The sequence below is a fragment of the Varanus komodoensis genome, unplaced genomic scaffold, assembly GCF_004798865.1.
Source record: "Varanus komodoensis strain SLA01 unplaced genomic scaffold, ASM479886v1 scaffold2, whole genome shotgun sequence".
Lineage (NCBI taxonomy): Eukaryota > Metazoa > Chordata > Lepidosauria > Squamata > Varanidae > Varanus > Varanus komodoensis.
The window spans coordinates 36,279,481-36,302,522 of record NW_025335568.1 but is presented as its reverse complement, the minus strand read 5'-3'; the positions used below and the strand labels follow the sequence as shown (position 1 = coordinate 36,302,522).

At 46.4% G+C, this 23,042-nt stretch overlaps 1 protein-coding gene across 1 annotated transcript in view; it reads right to left on the bottom strand.

The window, feature by feature from the left end:
• The window catches only part of NALF1 (NALCN channel auxiliary factor 1), a 480,732-nt gene extending 468,301 nt beyond the window's left edge, over nucleotides 1-12,431 (bottom strand). The window contains exon 1 of the mRNA XM_044428552.1: nucleotides 11,775-12,431. Coding sequence (XP_044284487.1) covers nucleotides 11,775-12,431 — 657 coding nt within the window. The remainder of the gene's footprint in view (nucleotides 1-11,774) is intronic.
• Nucleotides 12,432-23,042: the final 10,611 nt, after the last annotated feature.

The window sequence follows — 23,042 nt, the reverse complement described above, 5'->3', positions numbered from 1 at the left end:
ATTGACCAAGTAGTGTAGGCTGTTGTTTCTTTATGCTGCATCAAATAAATATGAGCTATTATAAATTGTTATTGAAATAGTTTACTTAGAATGCAACTGCTCTTTTTAAACAGGCATTACGAGATTACCAAGTATCACTACAGCATGTCATGTATGAGACTTTCAGAAATGCTTCACTGTAGCCAAAATCTGATTCCTTCAAAGTAGCAAGGAAAAAAGAGAAAAGCAGAAACTTAAAAATTTAACCATAATATAATACAGGTCTTGGTCAGAGGCATTTCAAAGTTTCAACTTTTAGTGGGCATATTTTGTGTTGAGTGATTTTTATCTTCAGTTAAAACAAGATGTTCAGTATTTTACACGAATTCTAAATATGCAGGAAATGTATATTATATTGTCACTGACCTATTTGCACATAGTGGTAAACCATGGTGTCATTTGTTAAAATCTGTTGTGTCTCAGATCTGATTCACACAGATGGAGAAGCCAAAATGGATGAATTTCCCCATGGGACTTCTCATTGCAACTCTGGCTATCATTTTGAATATTCCACCATGGTATGATACCATTACATGAGAACCCAGTGAGAGTGTTTTGTTGGGTTGCTTGTCAATCGGCCCACATCATGGGTTCACACATAATGAGTGAGTTCAGGTGTAATGACAAACCACAATAGAAACAATGGTGGCACAGTTGTTATGTCTGAACCCCACAAAGTATGTTGAAGCATGGTGTGTTTGGTCTCCATGCAACCATGCCAAGAAACAACAGCTTGATCTATGTCCTCCTTGCTTCACCATGGCTTGTTTGCTTATCTGAACCCAGAAACCACACTTCCACATGGTTTTCACAATTTGAGTATAGTTTTGCACAAGGAACAGCCACTGCTGCAGTTTCCACTCCTGCCTGTGCTCATCATTGTCCAGGTCTTTCTCACAACCAGGACTGTGGAGTCAGAACTGGAGTTGGAAGCAATTCTTTGGTTACTGGGGTCAGAGTCAGTAAAAATGTACTGACTCCAACCCCTAATAAAATTTAGACTGTAATATAAATAATATGTTAGAATTTGCTATTTCACAGATAATAAATTAAGTAACCCATTTTTTCAGGATATATTTTAATGTCATATATTAGTGAAAGTGACGCCCCATGAAAAAATTCACAATGCCAAAAAAGTGTCAACAAAGTCGGCTGTTTTTGAACAATAAGAACAGATGGGAAATACTATGTACACCAATGCATATAGAAGATGATGATTGTGAAAAGTATATGTTGCAAAAAAAATTGGTAGTTTTTGTGCTTCTGATAAAAATGCACCTACAAGAGCATCAAATTTTAAAAGACACTTGCTGCGTTTTCATCCCAATGTGTTAGAAGCTGTGCATGAGAAAGACAGCAATAAATACATTCCATCTACTTCTGGGCTAAAGGAAGATGAGAAATCTACTGCAGGCCAAACATGACTACCAAAATTCTTTACATCTGACAAAGTTGAGTCTTTCAATCAATATAGGAAATAAATAAAAATTAGTTACTATATTCCTCTACTGAGATAGAAATAAAGGCGTCGGTGTCAACGGAACCATAAATTGAGGAGTCGAGGTTGGAGCTGGAGGCAAAGGTTTTATGTGCTGACTCCACAGCTCTGCTCACAACTGTTGCCTTGCATCCAGCAGTGCTCTGATTGGCTGATCCGTGCTTCTTTGTCTTCCTTTTCCACATGCTGCCTCTGGATGTCCACCTGCAGCTTCAGCATCTCAGTAGCCACACTCCCTGCGGCAGCACTGACCTTGGAGGCAGCCATGCTTGGCACTCCTGTCTGGTCACTGCAAGTTGCTCAGCTTGCCTGGAAGTTGCCTGATGCGTGTTTTATACGTGCAGCCAATATTCTCCACTTGCAAAAGTCACCTGGCACAAGAGGAGTGTACAGCTTGCGTTCAGGCCTTGCCAACTGGGCTCTTGGTCTGGAAAGCCCTCATCTCCCACCCCACCTCCCACCCTCCGCTTCATTCCCATCTTGTCCCTGCCATTCCTTAGAACGGTCAACAAGTCCCGCTCTCTCCAACCCACCCCCACTACTGGGGCAGAGACGTATTCCTAGCCTCCAACCAAGAACCTTTTCCAGGCAGATGCATTACCTTGGAAAACTCACAGCAGGTGCCCATGCGGACGCCCTCCATGTGCAAGGCTGCAGTGGGAGGCGGGCCTTTCCAACATGTGTGAGTCATGCAAGGTGGGGGGATGGACACATGTACAGCGAGGGAGGTGGAGAGGCAGGGTTGCAGGGGGAGCCTGCACACTGGCACAGGGCAAGGTAGCAGCAAGTAATGCTGCCTGAGTGCAACTCAGTGAGAAAGTAGTTGCTTCACTGAGCCAATGAGAGAGCGCCAGGCAATGTGAGCAGGAGCGGTGCATCCTGGGATTGATTTTCAGCTGCAGGGGCTGATGCCATGCTAGCTGCCATTGGGAATACGGGGAACAATGGAAACTGCCTGTGTGTGAAAACAACATGCCTGCCTAAATGCAGGACTTCACGACATGGTTTAGCGTTGTGTGTGAAGAGAGTCAGTGAGAAGCTATGGTGTGTCTCTGGCATGCCCTGAATATGCAGAACAACTACCGCTGCCATCAGAACCCCTTGATGGCAGCTTCTCATTACGGCAGCTTCTCACTACATGTGAACCAGGCCACTGTGCCTGAACCCATCCCTGCAAGCAAAACCACTGTCTGTTAACCAGCTGCAAACTACAAGCAGAAGCTATGCTTCATTTTTAGCACATGAAGTTTGACTTGATTAAACCATGGCTTGTTGTGATCTCATGTACCAGAACCACAATGCACAAAATCCAGAAGAAAGTAGATGGGATCAGATAAGTTGACATGATCCTGTTGAAAACCCCAAAAAGTCAAACTTGGATAGAAGGCAGACCAGATTTGGCCTACTGGCCTTTGGTTCAACACCTCTGGCTTAATGCAGACACAGCCAATATATTGTATATCCTCATTCATTCAATATCCTTTCATGTAGTTTTATGCAAATGTATGTCCATACTTTGCCATGGGGTAACAGCACAGCAAAAATTAATAGCCTTTCATGATTGTACCTGCTTCTGTCCCATATGTGAAAAATGCATATGACAGAAATTCCAGATTGTTAGTACTTATATCGGCTGAATATATAGAACTTATCCTGGTATCATAAGGTATTCTACTCTGTTCTATTCAGAGGGGGACATTTTCCACCTTCTCCCATAACACTCAAACCCAGGGTGATCCCATGAAGATGACTGATGGGGTGTTTAGGACAGATAAAAGGAAGTACTTCATCATACAGCATATAGTTAAACTACATGGCCATGGGAAGTGGTGATGGTCACCAATCTGAATGGCTTTAAAAGGGGACTGGACAGATTCATGAGTGGCTACTAGCCTTGCTGGCCATGTGCTGCCTCTTTTAGCAGAGGTGGCATGCCTGCATACATCAGTTGCTGAGGAGCTTGGGCAGGTGGAGGTCTTGCACCCATCCTGCTGGAGGGAATCTGTTGTCAGCTGGTTTGCCACTGTGTGTATGGAGTGCTGGACTAGATGACCTTAGGTCTGATCCAATGTGGCTTTTCTTATGTTCTCAAGTTCCAAGCTGTTCCTTTTTTAAACATACAAGTATAACTCAAACTTCTAAGCTGATGCATCCAAACTATGCCCAAAAGAAAGCCAAGCTCATAATATGAACTTTTCTTTTCCCATAGTTTGGATGAATTAGTTTTGGAAAAATAGAGTTTTTCCTGACAATACAGTTAGTAGTTCATCTTCATTGAAAAGAATCAAAAGTGAACTTCAATTAAAATTCTGCCAGAAATATTTTTAAACAATTCCCAGGAAAAGCAGTGAAATAGAACTAACATATTTGCAAATAAGAAAGACTGTTATTTTAGCAAAAGTGTATAAATGCATCAGTTAAGGTAAGCAAGAAAATAAGGTTGTGCTCTTACGACCACAGAAACTGTCTTGCTGGCCAGAGGATAGACTGGAGTCACAGTTCCAACGGGGGTCCTCAGATTCTGACCACACAGCATCCTCCCACCCTGTCCCAGAAGTTGACACCATTCTTTCCACTCCTGCTGTAGTTCCAAAGTCACAAGTGTGACTTCAGAGCTGGAACAGAGGCAGTGTTCTGCGTAGCAGGAAAGGAAGGAGCGAGGCTCTACCAGAATGCAAGGAATCCTGGTGGCGCCTCAGTTCCTCCTCATCATGAGTGGGGGGAAAAGAACAGGCAGCCACAATCGGCCATCTGTGTCTTTTGCAGGGTGTTGCTTTTTAGTCGCAAAGTCGTTCCCAACCCATCATGACCCCATGGACAACAGCCCAGTGTTCCAGAGCCAGTGTGGTATAGTGGTTAAGAGCCTGGGACTGGGATTCAGACGATCTGGGTTCTAGTCCCCACTCAGCCATGGAGCCAACTGGGTGACCTTGGGCCAGTCACAGACTCTCAGCCCAACCTACCTCACAGGGTTGTTGTTGTGGGGATAAGATGGATGAGGAGAATGATGTAAGCTCCCTTGAGCCCTCTGTAGGAAAAAGGCAGGATATAAATTGGACAATAAATAAATAAATTCCTTCAGGCTCTCCAGTTCTCCCCCATTCCTCAGAGTCCAGCCAAGCCCACACCCACTGCTCCAGTGACTCTCTCTAGCCAGCTCATCCTCTGTTGTCCCCTTCTCCTTTTGCCATCAATCGTTCCCAGCATCAAGGTTTTGCAGGGTGGGGGGAGTGCAAGACAATTCCTGCCTATGCACCTCTTCTGTGCTCAATGGGATGCCTGTAATCCTTCAAGCCTTGAAGATTACAGGCAGCCACACTGGATGCAGCCCTAAGTGTATTTCTGGCACCAGTTTGGAAAAGACCTTTTCTGCCTCCCTCTGTTGCCAGCTGCTTTTTGAAATGCTTCCAGCGCAATCCTGTTTTGGCCTCTTCAGAAGTAAGGTCCATTGAATTTAAAGAAACCTACTTCCCTTGTGTGTGAACAGGATTTCAGCCATATCCTTGCTATAGTGCTGGCATTAAATATATGTCCATTGCCAGTGACTGTATCTCTGGATCTCACTTGAGGGTAACTTATTTTATTTAAGTACGAGAAGGAAGCACCAGTAAAAGCCACTAGGGATGAATGTATCTGTCATTTTGTTTTCTCTCAAGCCCAGTACAGAAAGCATGTAACAAAATGGGGGTGGATAAACACAGGCCGAGCCTTCATGTGCTCTTCAGAATGCTTGCAGAGAGCTTATGCCTCCGATTTTTTCAGTCTTAACATTTGCTCTGCCCAGTTTCTGCATCAGTCTGGATCTTTTTAAAATTCCTCATGGGAACTCCTATCATACACATTGCAATACACTGTTTTGTCTAATATACACATATTTGCAGGTACATTCACCTAACACATTGTCTGCATTATTGTCACTTTTGTGTACTTTTATAATATCCAAATTCAACATGCATTTTTGATTGGAGCTCTGTATCACAGAATTTGGGCAAACATGAAAAAGAACAATAACTGCACTTCAGCTTGCATATTAGTTTGGAAAGTGATAACTAGGTGAGTTTGCAACAAAATGTGAAGCAACCAATTTTTCCTTCATTCCAATTAACTATTTTATACAAGGGTGATCAAAGTGTATAAGGTCCTAGAATGATACATTTGGGATATATTTAATATGGTCTGTCAATCCACTAAGTCTAGATTGACTTAGAATCAATTCTTTGATTCTTAATTTTTCATTCTAAAGAAAGCAAAAACCAAATGTAGCCCATGTACCCTGGATTTTAGGAAAGTCAATCATAATTAAGTCAGCACAATGATAAATAAAGTTCCATGGCAAGAAACTCTAATGAGAATTAGATGGTTGAGAAATTTTAAAGAAGAAAATTCTAAAGGCACAACTGCAAAGAATTCCAACAAGGAAAAAGGGTAGAATACAACAAAAGAAGCCCATGTGGCTTCAAAAAAGCTTAGAGATTGCCTTACCTTAAAAAGAGAGATGCATAGGTAGTGGAAGGAAGGCCAGGCTACAAAGGAGGAATACAGGCAGGTTGCATGGAATTGAAGGGATGGGTTCAGGAAGGCTGAAGGTAGGAATGAACTGAGGCTAGCAAGGAATGCTAAGAGCAACAAAAAAAAGCCCTTCAGATATTTCAAACAGAGGAAAGAAAAGAGGGTTGAACTACTCAATGTAGATGGCAAAATGATAACTGAGGACAAAGAAAAGGCAGAAGTGCTCAATTCCTTCTTTGGGTCAGTCTTCTCCCAAAAGAAGAGCTATGACCTTCCTGATGAAGGGAAGCTACAAATTGAAGCAGCAGGACGGAAGCTCAAGATTGAGAGGGATGGTTTAACTTGGAGTCTGAGCAGGAGGTTGGACCCAATGGCCCTCTGGCCCCTTCCAACTCTGCTATTCTATGATCCTATCATTTCTTCCCTACAAAACTGGGTTCTAATTTTTCATTACAAGCAAAACAACTAATTCCCTGGGAAATACTTGGATGGCAGGGTTAAGAAGAGTTTTTTCTGAAAAGCCGCTGCCAGCCAAAGAAGGCAATACTGAACTCAACGCCCTGACAATACACGGCAGCTTCATATGTTCAGGTATAGGACACAACCAGGTCAGTGCTGACTTAAGAGAAAAGCATGGTATATGCATAAGAATGTGCAAAAAGATATGGGAAATGGGGAAATTTCACAAACCCGATAACTCCTATTATCCAGTTAGTCCTCAGGTATGTTCCTAGGTGGGGGACATAAGCCTGTTTAAAAATTAGTATCCCACCCTTGTTTCTGTGGTAACTGAGATTAGAGCTAGAAACACACTGAGCAAATATGCAACGAGGTTAAGTCATCTTTACCTAATCTGTTTCGAAATAATGTAGAGGCAAGCATTTGGAATGGGAACACCCTAACAATTGGACTATCTTAGGATAAATTAAAAGAGACTCATTAAGCTCACCTGCCAGTCAGCAAGCTCATGTCATGTTTTATTGCCTAGATAACATTAGCGATGGAGCAGGTGAGAAATGAAATAAATAAATAAATAAATCATTACAAACACTTGCCCATTGTCATTAGATACGATGTAAAATATTACATTAGCATAAAATAAATCTTCTAGATTTTATTACTAAAATTTGTCATGTGCTCTGGCCCAAAGGTAGGCTGAGTGCCTTCAGCCAGAAGCAAGCAGGCTGAAATACAGGGGCTGGTGGTACAGGACAAATAGCTCAATCATACACGGGCAGGAAGTGATGGCCTCCATCCACTGGTCCAACTATGTAACTTGAAACTACACATAGTGGTGTTATAGGGAATATCCTCTACTTCAGAAAGAGCAGAAAGCTAACCTTGCCCATTCCGCTGAGTGTAGCCCCAAACATCTGCCCAAGGGTCTTGTCCTGAATGCACCACTCTTTCTATCAGTAAAAAGTCCCAGGCTTAAGAAAACAGCAGCCTTGGGTGATTTCTATCAGCTTATTCAACCAGACTGGCCCTCTGGCGTCCCCTGATTTCTCAGGCCGGAAGGAATCTGAGAAATACTACAGCTGGGAGTGTGCAGCATTTCCTCCCCTAACATAAAGCAAGTGATTTTCTATCTATCTATCTTATTTATTTCGTACAGTGCTGGTACAATTAGCCAGGAAGTCTACAGTCCTAATGCAATCAATGATGTATAACAACTAGGCCCGTTCAAATAATTGCAGCAAGGGAATTAAACCACAGTGGCCTATTTTGCCCACTGTGCATGCCAGTCATGTGCCAGCTGGACCTCCATAAGTACCCTCATTGGTGCAGCTTAGCATGTTACCTGAACCCAGATGGCATGGCTCATTTGGGAGCAGGCAGCAACCTTCAAGTAACACAACCACAGACGATGGCTTGTATGCCAGGGTTATGCTAACTAGGCCAATAAGATTACTCTCATGTTACCAAGGTAGATCTTCATGGCTGATGATACATTGCACTGGAAATTGTCACTTCACACCTTCCTAGAAAGTAGAAAATTGTATCTGCAATAATTTTCAAAGTCACTTATTCAAATAGCTGGCCTCATTTAAAACATCTTTGAAAGCAAGCATGTTTCATGTGCTTTCTTAGTGACCCAGTTCTCACTCTGCAATTTCCAGAAGCTTGTTTTATTCCAGAACAAGTACAGACAACTCATTTAAGGAAGACCTGAATATATATTTGAATATATTTAGAGGATGATTGGGTATCACTCAAGTTTCCTAACCTCAGACCAATAACCATTATATTACACAATAAATATGAATGGGTCACTTTAAGAATCAATAGAACTGAATATATTGTTACCATGTTTTGTGACTAAATGAGATAGTTTCATATTTACGAGGAACGTACCAGTATCAAAAATATATCATACTTTAAAATAGTTTCTCAGTTGCTATAAAGACATCCTTCCCCCGAAGTCAGAGCCATGAGTATTCTATTAATCTACACTTGACTATAACTGTAATTGTTAAGGAATTGTTCTCATACATCACCTTTACTCACTTCATGAGTGCATGGAATTATAGTGTCCATCTGCAATGTACAAAGTTAGCCAGAATCAGCAACAACATATGGCTTTAAATCAGCATACTGGCTACTGTGAGATGAAATCAGACTTACAAAAGTGACACTTGGAATTGAACCAAGAACAATAAACCATTATGCTATTACTCTGACCTATCTAAAGAATTATATATCCAATACAAATCCAAAATCAATAATACTATCAATGTGAGTTTCTCCTATTTTAAACCAACTAGTCAATGCAGTGAATAAGCTGAATTCAAGTAATTTCAATGTAACTGCTATCTAAGCCATAGTCATAATTTGGGGGGGGGGGGGGGGGGGGAGGAAAGATCAGATTTATAATTTGTAATCCATAACAACTTCCTAACGGGAGGGATCTGTGATTTATGACTTAAAAAACTACTGTTCTAGTCAAAGTAACTGATATAGTATAAAGTTTTGCATGGACTGCTTGCCACAAAGAAAGGAAAGATCGCTAGTTCAAATAATTGCATATTAGAAAAAAGAAAAATGAAAAATTAGATGTGTGCATCATAATGATATAATATCGTAACTGTGAAAAACTAACTGCAATGGCTAATTATTATAACCAATATTATTTTAGATATACATGCTAAAGTTCTTACAGGACAACATCTAAGCTGTAATTTGTACTCTATAATACACTAACCAATTCTTCATTGAGGCTATTTGGATAGGAAGGAAGTTAAGACATGACAGATGACAAATGTTACAAGAGATGTTATGCATAACAAGTATCATTGATTTTGTCATCAAATGCAAATTGTAAATGGGAAGAAACACTCTCTTTTCTGGAATGGAAGATGACATATTTAACAGCTTTGCTGTTTAGATGAATACTGACTAGTTAAATTCAATGTTTTTGCCTCTGTTAATGTGCACGGAATAATTAAATGATACAAAATATAGACTGAATTTGAAATTTTAGCTAAACTAAGTTCTAAAACTAAAGTAAAATTTAATGTTTCCACAATTGTCACCAAGGCCAAAATTATATCTATCTATACGTTTACATTATTCTAGAAATTTGATGTGCAGTATAGACAGAGCAATACATAGTTAAATGTGTTAATTTTAGACTAAAAGGGTATTCCACCATTTCTAAAGACTTTAAAACAGTGCTGTACAACTCCTGAGAAAAACATTCTGAACTACAAACGCTTCAAAAACTCTTAGTTACATATTTGGATTAAGCCAGGAAATTATAGTTTCTATTTTCCAAAATGGTAAGCAATTCAGAGGCACCATCAATTTTATTGAACAGCGAAGTGCTCAGTCATAATATTAAATTAGATTATTTATTATAATAAACATTTTAGAACTAAGAAAGTGTTTATATTCTGTTTCTTATAACATCAAGGACCATGGACAGCAGCAGCAGCAGTTTGCAGCACCATGGACAGCAGCAGACTGCAGTTCCACTGCAAAAAATCCAGCCTCCCACAGTTTATAGCCCAACCAAATAAAATGCCTGTGGTTGAGGGGGGAAAGGACTTGGAAATGCTAACACAAAACAGCTCTTTCTGTTGCCTTAAGAAGCAGCTTTTGTTTTTGACAGAAGGGTAATCTTCCAAACTCTTAAAGACGCTGCTCATGATAATGCAAGGCTGAACTGATGCTTTCATCCCAGGAGTCTGTGTATCCTAAAAGCTTTGGAATCCGCCCCATGTAATTTATTCAATGCATACTTTTAAATGATCTGCTGCATTTAAAAAAATAATCCTGTGGAAATGGTTTCCTTGGAAAGCAATTATTTTTTATGTTTTACTAAATTCTGCCCATGTAAACCTTGGATTTTGGGTGGATGTGCTAACTTTTTTTTTCCTCCTTGGAAATCAAAATATACCCTAAGGAATATGCAGTGATTTCACTTCAGAAGAAAATATATGAATATGTCAAACACATTGTTTGGAGCTATGCACACTTGAAATCAATGTGATGTACTCCATGTGGCCACAATCACAGTCTTGACTAGTTTAACTGTTGCTGGTCCCTGCATTTTTATTCACTTTGTGTGCAGTGGGCAGCAAACAGCCTGAGCCTATTTATGTATGTTTACTCTGAAGTAAGACCCACTGGTTTCCATGGGGCTTATTCCCACATAAATGGGCACAGGTCTGCAACCTTAGAAACCTGTCACTACAGCAACAGCTACAATGTGAAAACACTTTCCGTAAGGGTCAAACCACTGTCATTTGAGCAACATGAGAAAAACAGCCACACACAAAGCAACAAGGCTATCCCCAAAACTCTGCCATCGCTGCTGCTTCTCTCACTCAGTTCACTGCACAGTCGACTTGCAACGAATAAACCTGGAGCTCATCCCAGCTTCAGAGATGCAGCCCAACCAGCTTGAAACGTCGTCATGGGCAGAGGAAGAGTGCTTCCTTTCCTCTATGGCTCAGTCACCACACTTTCTAGGACTTTGGTTCCCTGGGCTCCAAGAAACACTTCGAATCTGTCTGGCTGGCAGGCGGACCCTACACAGAAAGCGCCCGCAGGGTGTCCTTCAGAGAGGTCCTTAAAGTTCTCGGCCAACGCAGTAGCCAGCCTATGGGGGAGGGGAGCGATCGCTGGCAGGTGGCTGTAATCACACAGAATCGCTCTGTCCGGCTGCACACATGCACGTAGCCAAGACAAGCGCTGCCCAAAGTTGAAGCCCCCATTCCGTCACGTCCATCCTTCCGGACCGCGGGCAACTCTGCAAAGCCACCGAATCGGCGCGCCGCCAGACGCATGACGCCCTCCTCGCCAGTTCCGGGAAGCGAGCGAGCGGCTCCTCCAGCGGCCAGGGGAAGCCCCCTCGCCCCCCCGTCCCCGCCCGCCCCTCCCCCGCCCGCCCGCCCGCCCGCGCTCCCGCCGCCTCGGGTCCGGCTCGCTGGCACGCAGCCGCTCCCCCGTGCCAGCGCCGCATTCCAGCCCCGGCGAAGCGGGCCAGCGGCATGCCGGAGCCCGTCGCGCTGGCCTGGAGAAGGCGACGCGAGCGCGGGGTCGCCCCCGCGCGCGTACGCGGAAGAGGGGGCAGCCCCGGAGACCGCAGCCCGGCCACAGGCCAAAGGCCAGCCGTCAGGGCATCCACAGCGCGGGGAAGGGTCCCAACGGAGCATGGGGGGCGGCGCAGGGTGAAACACTCGCAACGGGGCGGGCAGGCGCGCGGTCCTCGCGGAGCTCCTACCTTACAGTCCTCCGGGCCGGATTTCACCGAGTACTCCTCCGCTTGCAGGTATTTCTGGAGCACAAGCTCAAACTCTCGGTAGCGGTCCTGCGCTTCCTGGTCGTACCGCTGGTAAGCCAGAACGCAGCGGCGGCAAGAGCGAAGCCACTCCGCCTCCCTGCCGAGCCGGGCCGCGTCCCCGGCGCCCCCGCCGCCTCGGTCCAGAGTGCAGTTCAGGGTGTCCGGGCGGGAGAGCCCGGCGAAGAGCTCGCGCAGCGTGTAGGAATTACAAAAGGGAAGGTAGAGCTCCGCCTGCGCCGAGCCGCCGGGCTGCAGGCGGCGGCAGGCAGCCTCGGCGTCCCCCGGCAGGCTGAAGCACTGGCCGGCGCCCGGCGCCGCAGGGCTGCCGCTGCGGCGGCGGCCAGGGGCCCCCGCCGCCCGCTCGCCGCCCCCCATGCCTGGCTCCGCGCGTGCCTGGTCCCGATGGCGCCCGGCGGCGACCTGCCTGGCCTCAACGCAGAGCCACAGGTGGTCGGAGAGCAGCACGGTGAAGAAGAGCAGCGAGGCCAGCGACAGGCGCCATTTCTGTGCCCGCTCCGAGTCGGCGAAGGGCTTGTCGGGCTCCCGCGGGCCGAAGCACACGCCCGAGCCGGCTCCTCCCGTGGGGCGGCTGCTCATATTTCGGGAGCGCGCAGCCCCGGCCGGCTCCACGGCGAGGGGGGCTCCGCAGCCGGGCTCGACGGCCCCACGGGCATGGACGCCGGGCGGCGGGGCGCCAGGCTCCCCCCTCCGCGAAGGGCGACGACGGGGTGGCGGGGCTAATGGCGACGGAGCTGCTGCGCGTCGGGTTGGGCCGGCCCGTGGCCGTCCCCTGCCTCCCTCGCCGCGCCTGTCACCCGGGCATGGTCAGAGCGCGGGCCCCCATTTTGGCGCCAACGCGGCCGGCGCCCCGCTTCCCGCCCGCCGCCTCATGCCGCGCTCCGCCGCCCCCGCCGCCCGCCCCGGCGCCCTGAGGAGCCCGCCGGTGGGGGTGCCGCTCGCCGCGCCCTCGCTAGCCCCGGGCCGGCCGCTGGCGCCCGGCTGGCTGCTGCTGGTCGCCGCGCCGGGGCTGCCGCGGAGACCCCGAAGCGCCGCGGCTGCTTCCGCCGCTGTGGCTCTCGCTGCGGCTGCCTCCTCTCGCGCCGCCGCCGCCGCCGCGGCTGCTCCTAGCACTGCTGGTGCCACTGCGCTGCGGCGGCTGCTGCTCCCGCTGAGGCTCCCGCCGGGCTCGGTTTCCCCCGGCTTGCGGCGCGGATCTGGCTGCCTCCTGCCGCCCGGGGGCCACCCTCATCTTGGGGCCCTGCGCTAAGTTGCCGCCATCTTCGTCCGGGAGAAGCACTTTTTTGGGGGGAGCGCACGGCCCTTTGCGTCATCTCCTCCTGCGCCGCCAGCCTGGCGCATTGGCAGCGGCGGCGGCGCGGCGGCGTGCTCTGCCTTCCTCGGCTGCGGGGGGGCGGGGGAGGGGAGGGGAGGCGGGGGGATCGCCCGCCTCGCTCTGCCCCCGCCCTCGAGGATCCCCCTCCACGGGCGCCCTGGCGCGAGGGGGGCTTCCCCCGCAGCCCGCGGAGGGCGCATGGAGCGGGGAGCGCCTCGCTGCGCGCCGCCCCCGCCGCTGCCTCCGCGCGCCCCCCGCTCCGTCCCGGCTCGACCCCACCGCGAGCCCGGTGCCTGCTCGCTTCGGCAGGCGCGCGCCGGCGCCGAGCCCGCTTCGCGGCGCGGAAATGCGGCCGGAGCCTTCAGAGCCGAGCCGGCACGTTCCGCGTAGCCGCGTGCAACTTTCCCGTGTGTTTGTTTGTCCGTCTGTCTGTTTATGGGGGGAAGCAGCCCCGGGAGCCGAGCTCGACAAGCTGCGTGTGCGCGGGAGGGGGGACAGGGCGCGGAGCCCCTTCCCACACGGGTTTTCTTCCCTTCGGGAAGAGGGGGGCACCAGTCTCATGTACATCCACCTTCCGCCTCCCCAACCTCCCGCTTTTGCCGTGTGGCTAAACGGAGACGCTCGCTCGCTCGCTCATCCTCTGTGTGTGTGTGAGAGAGGCGGGGGGGGGGGAGAGAGAGTGTGTGTCCCAGATCTGGAAGGGATCTCTCCAACTAACTGCCCATACGACAGTTCAGAGGAATGCAAAGCGTCTTATTGCATCGTAAAGACTAACATTTATTCTCGAATAAACTTTCGGGGAGGCTTCCCTCTTTATCTGACGCCTGAAGTGTGGACCTCAAATTGGCGGATTTATATACACACAGAGCTGGGGCGAGGGTGGGGAGCGGTGGTTAGAATGTAAATTGCCTTGTCAGAGGGAATCGACAACAGGTTCTTCATGTTTTCTTCTGCTGATATGCAAGAATCCAAGGAAGAGAAGGAGAAACCGGAATCCAGCACAGCACCCCACCCACATTGCTATAAACATAGAAATGATCTTTGTATTGAACTTGCTCTCTGCATTGAGCACAAGCCTTGGACTAACACATCACTTTTTCCTCCCTGAATGCAGATTTTCCCCCCTAAAGAAGCAGCAACCCACTTTGCAGGATTGTGGCCTAGTTAGCAAAGGTTTATTGGACTACCTGCAGATTTCTGCCTCTCCCTACTGCCCCCAAAAGCCATCCTGCCCAGCTCAGATGGCATGGCAAGCTGCACCAGCAAGCATCATTAGAGAAATCTGTTCAGTGGGCAAACAGTGGTGCAGGTAGAGAAACAAGCCACTGGCTTGTCTCACATGCTGCACTTGAGTAAACTGGCTCAGTTGTGCACCTCAGAAGCTTACTGACCTAACCTGTCTATAACAAGAATAAGCTGAATGACCTGAGATCATGACTTCCTGTCTTTGGGACCCAGAGTCAAAATATTCGTTGGTGTTTTGAAGGGCACTTCTGACCAAGCCAGCTCATTTAGGACTTTAATGATCTCATTCCACATATATGCAGTTTCTCCCAAGACCAGGATGTCTTACCATGGAAATCTGCTGGATTTGGCACCTGATAGTCATTGCATGTGAGGACCAGGCAGCATTTGAAAGCTGCTCCTTGGGCAGATGCCACCCATCCCAAACAGGGTCTCCATGCAACTCCTTCACATGTTCCTCACTCCAGTGTGCTCGTGCTTCATCTTCATACTATTTTTGTGGTGAGCAATTTTCCAAGCTGGCAGGGGACGTGGCAGGAATGGTTCCAGCTCCTCAGAAAGGATGTTCAAAAGCTACATCTGACAATGTTCAGCTGACACTTGGCAGTGAGCAGGAAGCAGCCCAATCTTACGCATGTTTAGTGAGAAGTAAAAGGTTGTGCTCGCAGGTAGGTGAGCATAGCATTGCAGCATAAATCATTCTAAAAAGAGATTTGTTATATCCAGTTATTTTTTTGTACTAATTACAGAAACACAATATTTTTATGGCCTTTCAGGGGGACTTGATGCTTAACTTATTAATCATTTTAATATCACGGGAAGGAACTTGCCTCAAATTGATACTGGACCAATAATACATCTATTTAGATAACCAACTTTAAAATCTCCCTTCTCAGATCAAACTGGAATAACACATTTCTATTACCTTTAATTTGGTCTGCCTCCCCATGGCACCCCCATGGTACATTGAGCAGCTCCCCCTATCATCACACGGACTCACATGCACACAAACCGCATTGCAAAGTTGACTGGATCTCCTTTCATTCCCAATACATCCCTTCTTTAGTTTGTCATTAAGTTATTGCCTAGCAGATGGGAAGCATAATACATTAATTAAGTTCCATATGTCACAGAAGTTATGCATAAATTTTTATTTTGATAGCCTAATTGAAAGATTCATTTGAATATTACAAGAGAAGGCATGAGATACCAACTCTGTTGGATGATATTCCTCAGTTTAGAATCTAGTCATTTGTCATTATTAAGGTTGAACCTGCCAGATATGCTACAGGGCATCTGTGCCACACTTGCAGTATTTCTGCACTGAATTTTGCTGGGAGCTGTACATGGATTCCTAGGAAAAACCAGCTTCACAGATAAGAAATTGAAATAATACTCTTGTTAGCAGATGCATCTCAAAGGGGATGAACACAAACTACATAAATTTGAATCCATTTGTGAGGAAATAGCCTGAAAAGTAAAATGGCATGATAATTAATTGCATAATTCATCACGGATGTGTGAGGAAGGTAGCCCTCCAGTAATACCTTCTTTGACTTTAAATACACCTTTTTGTCCATGACGTGGAACCATCACCATCACTAATTTCATTTCCATATCTCCCCACAGTCAAAGCTTTATCTCAAGTGGATTTTATAGTGACATATAGCAGTTCACAGTCTTCTCCCTGCAAGAGAATATGATCGTTCAATTAATATTTGCTAGCAGAAGGTGATAGAAAACAAGATAGCATAGTTTTTATAATCTGAACTATGTATACACAAAGGTATACCAGGTAAAGCTGTCTCTTGCTATCGTATTATCTGGAAAGATCCCCAAAGTCCCACTCATTGGGCTTCTCTGAAGAAAATACTTTGAAGGGGTATCACTGATTCATGGCCTGTACCAGGCAAGCAGGCAGATAGCTTTGCTGCATCTGAACAGCTGCGTTCCAGGTCGAGAACGCCCCCTAGCGTTAGGCCTGGGGGCTCAAGAGAGACCTGAGTAACTCAATGAGAGGATGGATGTGGGCATTTAGATATATATAACAGAGAAGCCATATGGGATAAAGCACTCGCCTGCAAGTAAAATAACAGCCTAACTATTCTCTCTGTCAACGATATTGCATTTTTCTTTCCTACAGTAGAAGGTATATTATGTTACAGTACAAGTAGTTATAAACATAAGAAGCATCAGGTACCATTCTGATAAAACAGTGAGTCAGATCCATGGTTCATTTAGCTGAGTGCTACTTCGTTTTTAAAGAAGCACTACCCTTCTGCACCCAATTTTTGATTACACTGCCCCTGTGCGCACACAGGCATGGCCAGTCAAATGTCCACATGCACTCAGCATGCTCAGGCCGTGGAATGTTCCAGGGGTTCCCTCTTAAGAAATTTCTAGAGGGTTTTTTTTTTGGGGGGGGTACTTTGGAAAACTGGATTTCCATGAGCTACAGAAACCTCTTTCTAATGTGTGGAAGGTGCTGCTTTGGCTAACTAAGAAACAGCTCTCTGAGAACTTACTTATAATCCTCCTTGAGTTCTTTAAAAAGGAAAAGGTGCGATATAAATCTAGAAAATTAATAAATAACGACTTGCAACGTGCTCAGAGCCAGGGTTTGGGACAGCCGGGTACATCATCTTCCAGGATGTTCCATTTCTTCCTTTCATTCTTCCTTACCCAATACCAGTGTTCCATATTTTCCTCACTCAACAATCAATCAGTATTTAATTTATTGGTGATTTTATATACCATTTCTCATTTGAAACAAAATCCAAAGCTGTTTACTAAAGAGAAAAAAGCTGAACCAAACAAAAAGTAAATGCATGCAAAACATACGACATCCTGAAGCTGGGAAAGCCAAAGTAAACAGATATAATTGTAATAAACACGCAACGTGTGCAGGGGCCGACTCCAGAGGGCAGCTCAGTGGGCACACACACCCTCCCCATGACCCCCCTACAGCAGGGGAAGCCGTGTGGCAGGCAACGTTGCCACAGCCGAGGCACCAGGTGGAGAGATCCTCGGCCAGGGTGGCTTTGCTGAATCCATGTCCTCCCCAGCTGTGGGAGAAGGACTGAGCAGGCAACACGGGTTCCCTGATCAAAGTGCAAACAGGAGGAGTGCCAGCAGGTGTTTATCTAAGGATCAGGTGATGTCCAGCAGCTTGGCCTCACCCTTGACATCCGATGCCATGCAGCCCGTGAGGGGCTGGGTGGGGCCGTCATCCAGTCAGGGATATTATGAAAAGATACGAGGCCTGCAGTTTAGACCAGTGATGGTGAACCTTTCAGAGACCGAGTGCCCACCCTGCAACCCAAAACCCACCTATTTATAGCAAAGTGCCAAAACTTCAATAAAAACTGAAAACTGAAGTTTTAGTTTAGAAAAAACTCATAGCCAGTCCAAGCACACATGTATATATCCTTGGCAGTGCACTGACGCTAATGAGTCGTGGCTCGCGATGTCATTGCCTGGCGCCGCTACTCCTTCCCGAGCAGGCGCATGGCCCCTGCGTGGGCTGTTATCCGCTGCTCGGCTGCTGGGGCGATGTTGGGGCGACTGGGCTCGCGTGCCGACAGAGAGGGCTCTGTGTGCCCTCTGTGGCACGCATGCCATAGGTTCGCCACCACTGGTCTAGACCATAGGGCAACTTCTGCGTAACTTTTGTGTATGTTGGCAAATAAGTGCTAGGAATTTGTTTACATTTTGCAGGTGGCAAAGCCAGACAATTAACTTTTCATACCAATAATCTCAAAGAAAATACATTCTTCAGTTAATTGTGCCCTGTTCAGACTAACCCATATCAATAGAAATTTTTTTCCTAAGCTTTTCCAAGCTGGGAGAAATGACTGAGGGGAGTGGTGGTTAGCACATGTAGGCAGTGACCCCACCTCTCCCGAGTTGCAGTCTCCCCTGAATATTGTTCCCTACATGTTAAGCTAAGCAGAAAATCTTCCACTGCTATCAAGGACACTCCACAGGACAGATTCAAGCCACACGGACCCAACAGTGCCCAAGTATCCAGTTGCCCTCCAGTTGTTTGAAATGCATTTCCTGGCTTCAGCTGGTGGACCTAGCAGAGCAGATCGCACAGTTGCCTTGTACCACAAGTTCTGATGCAAATCGATCAGTTTCTCCTGCTCAGTCACAGACAAGGACTGGTCACTTTACATTCAAACCATGTAACTCAGAGTCATTAATATTAGAAGAATCTCTTGCTCAACGGGCAGGTGGATGGTTTACCCCAAATGTGGCCACTCTGCTCCTGAGAGAGCAAGTGTGTAGCTTGGGGTTATTCCTCCACCTGATGTTGTTCCACCCATCTTAGGTGGAGGTCCAGAGAGTCTTTTCCTGCTTTGCTTGGGCCACCACTGCATGGACCCATCACTTTCAGTATCCATTCCCTGAGAACCTCTAGATTAGAGATAACCATGCTCCACCTGAGGCTTCCTCTGCAGGTAGTTTGGAAAGTACAGTTGGGCCAGAATGCAGGAGCCACAGTTCTGGCAGGGACCTGGTGAAGGGAGCACTTCAGGGCTCTCTTCAAAGTGCTTTACTTATTACCTGCTGCCTTCTGGGCACACTTCTTAGTGTCGGTCTCAACCTTTTAAACTCAGGCGAGTCTTGACCCTGTATATCTGAAGACCCACCTTCTCCCATACAGTTCTTCTTCATATTTTGCGACCTTTAGCTGCAAGCAACCTTGCCATGTCCCCTGGTTCTGTTTTGAAGGGCATTTGTCTCATGCAGGTTAAAGCCACATTAGGACCATCTGTGGTTATTTCAATCAGAGGATCAGTGTTGTTACATTTTTGCCAGCTCCCATCAGCCCTGCCCACCACAGGCAATAGTTAGGGATGATAGGAATTGTAATCCAATGTTGTCTGGAGGGCAACAGTTTCTTTACCCTTGTGAGCCAGTGTGGCATAAAGAGATCCTTATCTGGCCACTCCAAAATGCATGCACGAACGGATGAGTGCTGTAACAGAGTAAGTGGGGCGCACCAGTGAGAGCGTTGGGCTCAGGAGACTTGGATTCTACTCCTATTCGGCCATGAAGCTCAGCAGGTGACATTGGTCCAGACACTGACTATCAACCTAATCTACCTCAAGGGCTGACGTGAGAAAAACATAGGGAGGAGAATTATGTTTATGCTGCCTTGCAACCCTTGGGGGAAGGGTATGCATGGATATAAATGCAGTAAAAATAAATACTTTGTAAGTTTATAATCCTGGTGTGCTAACTTGGAAACAATTTTTATGAAATTACCTGGTCTTGTTTCCAAGTAAGTGGTCTTAGGAAACAACATAGCTATAAAGGAGACACTCTTCATTGCAGTATACATATTATCTAAGTTGTCATTGTTTTGATCTTCCAAGAGTTTGTCTATCCAAAAGTTCCTCAGTGTTGCACCAATGGGCCACATGGCTCTTCACTCCATGTCCCCTTCAAAGCAAGCAAGCAAGCTAGCTAGCTAACTAGCTAATTAAAAAGGGGAAAAAGAGTTAGAATGCCAGGTACTCATTCCTGTTTCTGCAGCTGTCATTGATCATCTATTTAGTTGGCAGGAAAAGAAAACAGGGCAAAGAGGGAGAGGGGAGAGAAAGACCTAGGCTAGAGCCTAAGAGAGGGGAGAAATGGGCAAGGCAAAGAGGTGGGGGAGAGTGCTGTGTTGTGAGCCGCCCAGAGGTGCTGTGGCACAACTGGGTGGCATACAAATGTTCTAAATAAATAAAAAGTAGCTAAGCTAGAGGCTGGGAGCAGAGAGAGAAAGAGAGCACAAAAGGGACAGGGCTGTGTGAGCTGATAAAGACTGGGCAGACAAGGAAACAACTCCTTCCCTTCACCCCACCTCGCCACTAGCCTTGCTATTTCTCTTTGCCCCACCAGCGCTTGGCTAGCCGAGCCCCTGCAGTAGCCATTATGTAACTAGCCACAGTCTCCATAGGAAGCGTCTTGCAGTGGTCTCCATGGCAGTCTCTCAAATTCCCACACGTGTCCCCGGGATGGAAAAGGTTGGGAGTTCCAGCTCCATGACAACTCCTTTAAATACTGCTAATATATTTCAGGCAGCTGTTTTTCTGTCCCAAATAATAGTGCTCCTTTCTATTCCCGACTCCACCGCAATATGACACCCCTTATTGGATGTATTTATTACTCTTTGCTTGACACAGATTGGCAAGACAAAGGGACTCCTGCGAGTTTCCCTCCATAGCAGGCAGGTCAGCAGATGTTCCATAGTCTGATGTCTGTGGCTTGCTTGCTTGTAAGATAACGCTGCCATGCAGTGCTTGCAGCAGAGAACCGGGCAATTAAAAAGCTGGTGTGCATTTAATGCTATGGCTCACAGTGCACAATATGGCTTATCTATTAAGCTTGTTGTCTTAGTGCAAAAGCTAACAGGATGAAGTATGCAGAGTGCCGTGGTCCAGCGCAGTGCTCTCCCTCACCTTGCTTTGACAGATCTGAGTATTCACTAGACGCGAGGCAGCGGCAAGTCATTTAAGTGGGCAGTATTTGACAGTTCAGCCACTGAACAGTGATGAAGGCTGGTGATTTAAGACTCTGGACCTGATCGTCCTACAGGGACCCCTCTTTAGATCATGATGTGTATTACTTCGGTGACTACAAAATGTGGAAAGCCAGGCTTACTGCATTCAGGAGCCATCCTGAACATCCATTTCAATAGGACTCTGGACTCCTGCCCCAAAGCCACATCTCCAAAAAGGAGAAATGTATGATCAAAAGAATTTTAAAAAGATGGCACAGATTTGCATACATTCTGCACATGCCAATTTTAATATGCATAGATGCAAATGTAGAAATAATTACTCAAATTTAAAGAGAAATAAAAGGCATCTCCCCATAAGAGGGCAGACTCTGAAGTGGAGATCTGTGTGTCTGCTCAGTTCAGGTGCTCACTGTGCACAGGTAACGTCAAGGGTCCATGCTGTCCTAACTTCTTGTAGCTTGGACTAGGCAACCCTTCAGCCAGAGAGTTCCTTCAAATCATGGGTTGTCCTCTGACAGCCCCCTAAGAAAGGACCTCTGTAAAACAGATTACATGGCAACCCTAGACAGACAGCTGGCTCTAAATCCAGCCCTTTGTTATATTTTAATACAACCCTTCTTTACATTTTATTATTTTATTATTGAGAGCCTAAAGATGGAGTGTTTTTCCATTTTGTGCTTTCTGCCTGGAAATTTGTATATAGTTCTGTAAACACAAACGCAAGTCCATGGATAAAATATTCCTGTCGGTTCAGGGCTCTTGCAAATGATTTATAACATGAGCAATGCAAAATAGATTTGAGGTTATTGGCTGCGGATATTCTTAAGTAACTTCTTGTCCCCAGGGCTTTTCCACATTTCTTCAGTGCTCTCTCTGAGATTTCCATACTTGCATTTATTTATTATAAACAGCATTTGTTTATCGAGGTAGCAGACTTAGCACTAGTGTGGGAAAGACCATGGTAAGAAATCATAGCAAGAATACCTGCTATCTCTCCAAACAGGCACACAAATCTGGAAAGTAATACCTGAACACATGCCTCATAGCAGAGATCGTTCCCATTCCTACCTACAATTGGAAGTAAAATGTACCAAACACAAAATACCCAAGTGTTTCTGTCTGTATTGTATTCCGCACAGCGGATTCTTTGATTCTACATATTTAGATTAATACATTTGGAAGTGCCTGCTGCTGTATTTCGCACCAGACCTTTTTCAGTTAAATTAGGAATTCACATGGTTGAACTGCTCTGGTTTTTCTCTTATTGTTGTTTTGGGATCTTTTACTCAAACAACCTATCATGGAGGAAAGCTAGAGAAAAATCACTGGGTTCAAGCTGGAATTCAAGATTATCTGACTGACCCCCTTAGAATGCAATTTGCAGTTTGAAATCTATCTATCACTGAGCTTGCAATGCATTTCACTAAATTAAAGTATTCAGAAGATGTGCACACTGGGGAAAATGCACATAGAAAACTGTGTATGCACCAAAAGTGTGCATGAACTCACATTAGTCTGTACATATACATGTACAACAATGCATACCTTTGAGAAATGGGAACAAGATTTCTATACCGGGGGGAAACACTGTGTGGAACAGCCTTGCATGAGATAATGGTGGACATGAATGAGATCGTGTTTGATAGATTTGCCCTTCCCTGCCCCCCCTACCACTTCAATGGATCTAAAAAGCACCAGAAGTTTAAACATTCCCTCTTCGTTCTATGGCCTGATGTTTCCTTGAGCAGGGAAAATCCAGCTTCTTCCCTGCCAGTTCTCTTGCTCTCTGCCAATTCCACTACATGAGTGGCCCCCACTGCTGGCAGAAGGGCAATGCAGCTCTTCTGGAACAGCCAGAAATGAGTAGAAGTACTTGCTCCTGGAAGGACACAGGTTGGCAGATTTCCGGGCTTTCCCTAGGAAGTGCTAAATGCTGGGGAAATCCCTGTCATAGGCAGGCAGTCCCACTAGTGCAGGGGTCAGCAACCCGCAGCTCCAGAGCTGCATGTGGCTCTCTCATCCTTCCGCTGCGGCTCCCTGTCGCTCAAAATATGTGTCACAACAGCCAACGTGCAACACCCACCTGCACGCGATTTATTGAGCTTTTCGACCC